General features: G+C 37.7%; 1 protein-coding gene across 11 annotated transcripts; it reads right to left on the reverse strand.

The window, feature by feature from the left end:
• Positions 1–3,326: 3,326 nt before the first annotated feature.
• LOC109150248 (pentatricopeptide repeat-containing protein At3g18020) lies at positions 3,327–8,407 on the reverse strand. Of its 11 annotated transcripts, none has more exons than XR_002049116.1 (4): positions 4,846–5,464; positions 4,320–4,377; positions 3,657–3,734; positions 3,333–3,562 (listed from the first exon to the last, which is right to left on the reverse strand). XR_002049116.1 is itself a non-coding variant. In XM_019298169.1 (2 exons), exon 1 carries the CDS (start codon positions 8,274–8,276, stop codon positions 6,162–6,164), a length of 2,115 nt encoding a protein of 704 aa, XP_019153714.1. In that variant the 5' UTR covers positions 8,277–8,407; the 3' UTR covers positions 4,315–4,377; positions 6,142–6,161. The 11 variants fall into 11 exon arrangements, 2 of the variants coding, with proteins under 2 accessions (XP_019153714.1, XP_019153713.1); XR_002049114.1 differs by lacking the exon at positions 4,846–5,464 and adding an exon at positions 6,142–8,407 and having other exon boundaries at positions 3,363–3,499; positions 3,657–3,727; XR_002049113.1 differs by lacking the exon at positions 4,846–5,464 and adding an exon at positions 6,142–8,407 and having other exon boundaries at positions 3,363–3,562; positions 3,657–3,727.
• Positions 8,408–9,216: the final 809 nt, after the last annotated feature.

Genomic DNA, 9,216 nt, shown 5'->3' on the forward strand with positions numbered 1-9,216 from the left:
ATGATCAACACTTAGGGATGAATTTTACAATTACCCTATAACTTAGTGACAAAAAGTGTAATTTTTACTACTACTACTACTAATAATAACAATAACAATAACAATAACAATAACAATAACAATAACAATAATAATAATAATAATAATAATAATAATAATAATAATAATAATAATAATAATAATAATAATAATAATAATAATAATAAAATGAAATGTATTTCACTATTGATTACTTTACTGTAGTGACATTTTAATTTAGAATTGGAATAAGGTCAAATAGACCTTCCAACTATATACTAAAGTGCAATTAGCCCCTCGAATTAAAAAAACCTTCAATTAAACCATTAAACTAGTTAAAATAATGCAATTAACATATTTGACCTATAATAGCATGTTAACTTCAAGTCACCTGCCATGTAGGATTCCACGTAAGATGCCACGTCAATTAATATTTTAAGTTTATTTTTTAAAATAAATTAATTATATTATAAAATATATATAAAAAATAAAAAATAAAAAAAAAATGCACTGGCAGGCTGGCAACTTACCCAGCCTGCTGCCATGGCTTCTCCATGAACGGAGCTTATAGAGAAACATCCATTCATGGAGAAGCCAGCAAGCTTCGCCGTCCAGATTTGGACGGAGAAGCTCACTGACTTCTCAAACGGAGAAGTCATGGCTTCTCTTCTCCGTACATGGAGAAGCCAGCAAGCTTCGCCGTCCAGATTTGGACGGAGACGCTCACTGGCTTCTCAAAATGAGAAGTCATGGCTTCTCTTCTCCATACATGGAGAAGCCAGAGAGCTTCTCCGTCCAGATTTGGACGGAGAAGTTCGCTAGTTTCTCCATGAAGGAGAAGAGAAGCCAGCGAGCTTCTCTGTTCAAATGTAACGGACGGATAGACGGAGTAATCGAACAGACGAATCTCTACGAATGAACAAATGCGTTTGATCGGAGAAGTCGGACGGACGGACGAAATAGTCAAACGGAACGGACGAATTCATCCACCGCCGGCAACTATGAATGGAAGAATCTGGCGACATGGAATGGTTGAATCCGGCAACTTTTATTTAAGCTTTTAAAAAAAATTAAATGAAATTCCACATAAATGCCAAGCAAGCAAAATTAACTTGTTACTTTTTGATAACTGGTTAAAAATAGTAATTGCATATTTTTAACAAGTTAAAGGGTTTAATTGAAGGCTTGTTTAGTTCAATGGGCTAATTGCACTTTAGTATATAGTTGGAGGGTCTATTTGATCCTTATCCCTCTGGAATTTTAAATTTTGATTCATTCTATTTATGGTGGGAAATACTCAAAATGCTCTCACATTGTTGATTTTGCATTCTATTTAAGTGCAGTTTAAATATTTTGAATGAAAAAAATATTTTTTTATTATAAAAAATTAAAAGTACAATAAATTAAAATCAAGAAAAAAAATACTCCCTATTACTAAAGAATCAAAATTCAATTTCAACTAAAACCTATCAAGAAAAGTGAAAGGATTTTTTTTTTTTTTAATTAGGTTTTCAATAGGGTTTGAACTTCACCTCATTAATACTCTGTTTTTAATCTCAGCCAATCAAATTTAACTTGCCAATAGAAATTTGTCCACATGAAAATATGGATATTCATTTAATTAATAATCAAACCGAATTTACAATTGTTGATACGCTCTACTGGAAGGAACCAGGAGGATCGGAAGAGAAAGTTGAATATTCGGTGAAAACTTAATGGCCCTGTTTCGTAAAATATTAGCATATCAATCAATTTTGACTTATTTGATCAGTATTAATTGTTTGACTTAGTTAAAAAATCAACTTTCAAAATGTTAAAATTCAAAAAGTTACTCAAAACATCATTTTCAATTAATTTTTTGAGAAAAGAAATTATACCAAACAGCTATCAGCTAACAGCTAATTTACCAAACACTTTGTACAATCAACTAAGATTATCAACTAGGTATACCCTCTAATTAATCCAATCAGTTAATAGCTAATAGCTAACAGTAACAACCATTAACCAAACAGGCCAATATGAAAAAAGTATCATGTCCTCCTCCGGACCCGGATTGTATCTCCAACTTGGAGAACATATTGCATATTTGCATGCATACTTTCATTGAATTTCCGACCACTTTGGGTGGGTATCCACAAGCTGCTTCATCAACTGCATTCTTAAGAAAGTAGAGAGAGACAACTTATTAGACTAATTAAATATAAAAACACCTTTCTCTCACACTTCATTATAATTATAGAAACAGCCATCACAGTCAAGATAATGCAAAGCAATCTGTAATACACACTGCTGTCTCAAAAAACACACAAGATGCCTAAGCCTGCTAGAGTATTCATTTGAATTTGGGAGAGTGAGTGATTTGGGTGGGTTATATATGACTCAAAGGAAGCTTCTACTTGGGGTGTTTGAGCACTTAGCTCTATAAGGGATCAATCAAAGCAAGAAATCACAATTCACAAACATACATACATACATATACTCTCACTATACAATAAACCAAAATGAGGTTGGAGTATTATAAGCTTTTAAGATTTGGAGAGAAAATTATGGCTTTTTAAAGCAAAGACAAACTAGTTTTCAAATACATTATATATGAATTACACAGATTTCATTCAAAAAAAAAAAAAAAGAATTACACAGATTTAGACATAGTAATGCAATTGTGGTTGGCTTACATATTTTTTGATATGGGGTTATAGAGTAGTAATAGTAAGCCATAAAGACCAATAGCATACTACAATTCAGCAACAATAAGATTACCTGCAGTAGGCGCTAGGCGCTAGTCGGGCGGCCGGGTAGCGCCTAGCGCCTAGGCGGATTCTAGGCGGTGCTAGGCAGGCACCAAAAAAATTTTAAAAAATAGTAACAGACTTGTAGTTCGACAATTTTAATGAGGTTGTTTTCAACGTTCACTCAAATAACACATCTAAATAAATGAAATAATGATAATTTATAAGTCATAATGTCATAATAATATTAAAATCAATAATTAATGAAAGACGACATCGGTCAAAATCGAACAAAATCGGTCAAAATCGGTCAAAATCGGCCGAGTTGGCCGAGTTGACCGACTCGGCCGAGTTGGCCGAGTTTGGCCGCCCAGGCCGCCTAGCGGCCGGCCGAGTTTTGGCCGCCTTTAGGCCAAAACTCTAAGGCTCGGTGCCGCCTAGCGCCTAGGCGGCTAGGCGGCCGAGTTTTGCAACCTTGCTTACAGGTAAATGCTAATAATCAAATGCTTTCAGAGAAATAACTAAAATTACTAGAGCAAGAAACTACATTAAGAACTAAACTATATGGCAATTCATCACAATATCAGTAGTATATATAAAATATGGATAACAATTAGAATCAAAGAAAGGCCTGCTTCACCAACCTGGAAGGCCGAGCATCGTTCACCTCTGGCTTCCTCCAGCTCTTCTGTCTTTTCCTCAGGAGAGCGGGAACAGCCATTGCTGGCTTGCTGCTTCCAAAGCCCTTCTTTCTGAATGAAGAACCATCAATAAAGTAAACAATGGTGGCCTGACAAAGAAAGCCTTACAAGAGACTGGAAATCAAAGTAAACCACTATAAAGAAATTAACAATATAAAAATGAATCGATTAAACCAGGAAGACTACAATCTAAGAAAGAAAGCCTCACCGTTGTTTCACTCTCTTCTATTCCCTTGATAAATCCTTTCTCTGCAGCCTCAATCCCCTTTTCTGCTACTTCTATTCCCTTACAGAATAACTACTGTTAGAACCCCCTATCTGGAAGAATACTCTATTTCATCAAAGTAACTTTCCAAAAGAGATCGAGTCAGTGACTTAAAAATTTTTACTCTTGCCGACATTCTCTAACTGGCACTTGACTCAAACCGCTTGCCTAAACCATGCAAGGGTTTCATTAGAATTCAAGATTCCCTTCCCCTTATATCCTACAACTTACTGTTGGCTCTACAGAGCACCTGCAGTGGGCTAAGCAAATGATACTTTCTGAAGGGATCCAAGAAACTAAGCATCTAGAATTCTATTGTTCAATCAATAATATTAGGGAAGGGGCAGTTGTCATTACTCATTAGAATTTTATTGTTCGATCAATAAGGCATGCACACAGCTAGTAACCACAGTACTTAAGTATCAGAATTATGGCTTTGTACACAAGATTGAAGGAATAAAGTAAGTATCAGAATTATGGCTTAGTACACAAGATTGAAGAAATAAGCTTGCCGTTAAAATTAAGCAACATTAGAACCACCATTTTTAAACAATACTTTGCACAAAACCATTGTAAAAACGCACAAGTAGATATCCAAGCAATTACCAAGTGATAAGGATTTGACAACACATACTCATCTTCATGGCCAAACTCTCCTTTGCCACTGCAAATCAAAAGATAATAGATTAGGTCATTTGGGAATAATTTTATAAGAAACTTCATGTTTTAGCACCAGCAACTTCATGTTCATTATCAAAAACATCATGGAAAACCATCATCCCCTATCCAACAATAAGATAAGTGCATTCAAAACAGTGATTCCATTACAGAATATTATTAGTGAAGAAAGAAAAGCCAATAAGGTGCTCCTGTGGAACACTACAAGTACTTGTCTATTCCAGCAGAAGATACCCAAATTTAAAGGCACCATCACCTCCCAACATTCAACAATCCAAATATACAAGTGCTACTGAGGAAAAGTGTTCAATCTCTACCATCACCTCCCAACATTCAACAATCGAATAAGATTTAGGGATATTAGGATTTAGGGCTTAATGAACTTAGGATTTAGGGATAAATGAAATTATGAATTTAGGGATTAGAATTTAAGATTTAGAGTAATAGAACTAACTTGTAGCAAAGACGGCGATGTATGAAACAACAGCAACAGCGACGAGCGACGGTGAAGCTTTGCTGTGGAGGGCGATGGAGTTGGTGGAGGAACGGCAATAGATTTAATTTTGGTGAGCGAAGTTGTGAGCTAGAAGAATGTTGAGCAGCAAGAAGAGTGTTGAGCGAAGTTGATCTTTTTTCTTTCTTCTTTTTATATATAAAGGTCTTTCCAACCACTTTTTGTGGTCGGAAAAGAAAAATCAATTCAAAAATTCAAATTGTCCAAAAAATTTCAAACCATTTTTATCTGTTGGTTGGTATTTCCATCCTCCGCAATCCATTGACGAAAAATTGGAAAAAAGTCACTTTTTCCGACCATTTTAGGGCGGTCGGAAAATCGAACATTTCCAACAGTGTTGGACCAGGGTGGATTTAGATGGCTTTGGGAAGTTTAAACTTGACAAAGTTGAATGAAGAGAAGAATTGCTTAATGATTATGGTCTGTTGGTACATAACTACATATGGGAGGCTAGAAAAATGAAATTATGACAGAATCTCCTAATGAATCCCCAAGCTATTGTTGAAGGAGCTCGGAGCATGCTATTTAATTGGCGATAAAATCATATTAGATATAACCACTGCGCTCATGACCAGTCACAGGCAGTGAGTAAATGGAAGAAACCTCAGGAAGGGCGGGTGAAGTTGAATGTGGATGGAGCCTTCAACACAGTTCGAAAATGGATGGGGTATCGGCTGTGTAATCCGAATGAGGAAGGAGAATTCATGGCAGCAAAATGTATTGCCTGGAAAGGTAATTATTTAGTTAAAGAGGCTGGAGCTTTGGGAGTTAGCTAGAGAGGCTCTCAGCTGAGTAAATGGTTAGGAATTTGATTATGTTGCTTTGGGAGTTGGCTAGAGAGGCTGAAGTTTTTGTAAGTTTCTTGAAAAGAAATGTTCTTCAAAATAATTTTTTTTTTTTTAAAAGAGGTTTATTTTTGAAAGTTTTTGTGCATCATAGAAAAAGAAATTACTTAATACTTTAACGTTGAGAATATAACATCGTCACACAATCTGAATATATTTAATTAATTAAAAAATGAAAAAATGAGAAGGAAAAAAAAAAAGCAAACCATTTCTTCACAGAATTATTGAAAGTACATTAATAAATTGAGGAACAGAATTATCCGGGGTGCCTATTAAATTAATGGACTAAAATGTTTTAGTTTTTAGTTTTATTTAATTACTACATTACATTCATGTGTTGATCTTTCTAAAGTCTAATATAGGAAATCAACCGTACAGAGATTACACTGACCTGCAAATTCTTGCACTGATTCAATTCACTAGTGGTTCTTGGGATTGCAGGGTTAAATCCTCAGAGTCACAGAATTGCATTCCTCTTTTTCCATGCAATTTATCCAGAATTCTCCATGTTACAGCATCTGGAGCAAGCCCATTCTTCCTCATTTCTCCAAGAATCTGATATGCTTCTTTCTTCAACCCTAACTTGCAAGCACCATCAATGACAATGTTGTAATTCACATGGCACAGAGTAACCCCACAGTCTACCAACTCATATAAGAAGTCACAGGCTTCTTCTACTCTTCCTGAGCGGCAGATCCCTTTAAGAATGGCAGAATACACGTAGCTGTCGTGAACTCTTGAAGGCCATACAATGTCATCCCAGATGCGTTTAGCTTCATCTATTCTCTTTGACTCGAATAACCCATCAATTATAATAGTGTAAGTTGTGCAATCAGCAGCAATGCTGTGGCTGATCATGCGGTTGAACATCTCCATGGCATCATCAACCCTATGCATCTTGAAGAGCCCGTGGAGAGTAGTGTTGTAGGTCACAACACCGGGAGTAATGCCGTTCATAGGCATTGTATTATGCAATAGTTGAAGAGCTTCTTCATCCCTCCCAACTTCCAGCAAACCACCTATGACTGTCGTATAGGTCACTGCATCAGGGGTACAAAACTTCCCACTCATCATATCTTGCAGCACCTTCAGAGCCTCTTCAACTCTTCCCATTTTGCAGAAACCATTGATCACGGTATTAAGGGTTATAAGATCAGGTTGGCATTGTGTTTGAAGCATGGTAACAAGTGTGTTCAGCAGCTCGGTTGGATTATCAGTATGACAAATAGCTCTCAGATATATATTGTAAATCCTAGTTCTATCTACAACTTTCTTATTTAGCATGATATTCAGAACGTTCTTGGCCTTGTCAAGATCAGATACAGAACAAAGACCCTCTATCAAGAGATTGTAGGTGAACTCAGAGGGAGAGTATCCAAACTGAATCCCTTCTTCTAATAGTTGATAAGCCCTGAAACAGTCACATTCTCTGCAAATTCCATGTACGATTGTATTATACGCTACTAAGCTTGGCTTGAATCCTCTCTTTTTCATTATATAAACGATTCTAGCACCCCCATTGTACCTCCCATACCTACAAAGTGAATCAATCATTTGACTATAAGCAAACTCTTCAACTACACACTTTCCTTGAGGCATATCTTCTGCAATCCTAAAAACTTCATGGAACAACCCTTCTCTACATAGACAATCAATCACGTTAGAAAATGCTGCAGTATTAACATGCATATCCTCCTCACCAATCATTACCTCCCAAAGATTCCCAATCAATGCTTTTCCCTTCTCAATGTCCCTCTTTCTAAGTACCCCGCGAATTAAAATACTGTAGGTAAATGCATTAGCACTCACTCCACACTCAGACATTTCATCGAACAGATTCCAAGCGTCACCAATTTCCCCGACTCCACAGTAACCATTGATCAGAGTCGTGTATGAAACAACATTGGGACAGTGCCCTTTGTTTCTCATTTCAAGGAACACCTGGTGCGCATCTCTAGGCCTTGATAAAGCGCAAAATTGATCCATCAAACGGTTGTAGTTCATCAAAGAAGGTACAAACTCAGGTTTTTCGCGAAATAAAGCGCGAATAACATGCAGGGTTGATTCAGGGCTCCGCGAATCGAGCAAGCGAGCAATGATAACATTGCAAGTCCTCTCATTCACGTTAGAATGAGCGGAAACAGCAAGAAAGAACCGCCGGTGAGCTTCGGGGAAGCGGCGGGCATCACACAGAGCATGAATAACGCTGCTAAGATTGAGGGAATCGGGGCAGTAGCCGTAGAGACGGAGTTGATCGAAGAGGCGAAGAGCTTCGTCGACATTGCGGTCAAAAGCGCAGAGCTTGTGGATTTTCCTAGTCCAGTAGGCTCTGTTTGTAACAGTGTGTTGATCAATTTCGAGTTCCCGGCCTTGCTGTTCTTCTTCTGCTTCTTTGACATGGTTGGTGGTGTGGAAGTGCTGGGTTCGGAAGATGCACGGGAGTGGGGAGCTGGAAAGAGATCGAATGCAGCAGGCTATGGCGGATTGGATGGAAGACGATGTTGACGAGAATTTGCGGAAACACATTTGTGTGTGTTATGTTGCCTACTTCACGTATAAATGAATAATAATTACCGTTTTATGACCAACGAGGAAGCTGGCCGGCGATCACCGGCGCCGGATCTCATGGGAGTCGATTTTCCGCCAGGTCGCAAACCAAAGTCTCGGGCCAACACATCCAGGTCGTCCATTGCGGAGACAGGTACTGCGCACGGTTCGAGCTAAGCTATGGCAGATTTGAGAGTCGATAATTGCCCTCGGAAGTAGGGCAATGGGCGCCGGTATGAATCTGAAATTCCAACCAACGTCAAGGCCAAAACTGACCAATTCGATTGTTCTGAGTAGATAATTTTAGGTTTCCTAATTACCACAGAAATTATATACATAAGAACAATGTTGAAAAAATCGCTAGGCGTCCTCTCGGGGACCGCGTAGGGCGTCTAGGTGTTGATTAATCGGCGTCTAGGCGCGATTTTTGCAACACTGGATACGAACCAAATCTATATCTATATTTCGTAGTAAGATAGAAGGTTAAATGTTTGATTAGGGTTTGAAGTATGAAGATGGGAGGGGTGGTGAGGCTTTTTCTCTCTTCTTTTGTATTTCGACCTCCGTCGTCTTGCTCTCCCTGCCGAGTCTCTTTTATGCCTTGTACCTAATTTTTTAATGTCTTCCTAACCTTTTTGAAGAATAAGGGAGGACATTCTAATATTTTCCACCTTAATTACTTGGTATCCAAGTCTTACCCTAACAAGACTTTCTTACATTTCCCACAATTAGCAAGAAACACACAACTCTCTACCTTCTCTCTAGAGGTTTAGCTTCTTCTCCAAGCTAAACTAAAATCTTCCCTCAACCTTGCAAGAAATCCTCCAAGATTCTAACTTTCATTCACCAAGACCCTAGGAGGGGTAAGACTTGAGCTTAGATAGTATTTTTAGTTGGTTTCTCCTTATCTTTATCTAAG

Source organism: Ipomoea nil, unplaced genomic scaffold (genome assembly GCF_001879475.1).
Source record: "Ipomoea nil cultivar Tokyo-kokei standard unplaced genomic scaffold, Asagao_1.1 scaffold2219, whole genome shotgun sequence".
In the NCBI taxonomy this organism is placed as follows: Eukaryota; Viridiplantae; Streptophyta; class Magnoliopsida; order Solanales; family Convolvulaceae; genus Ipomoea; species Ipomoea nil.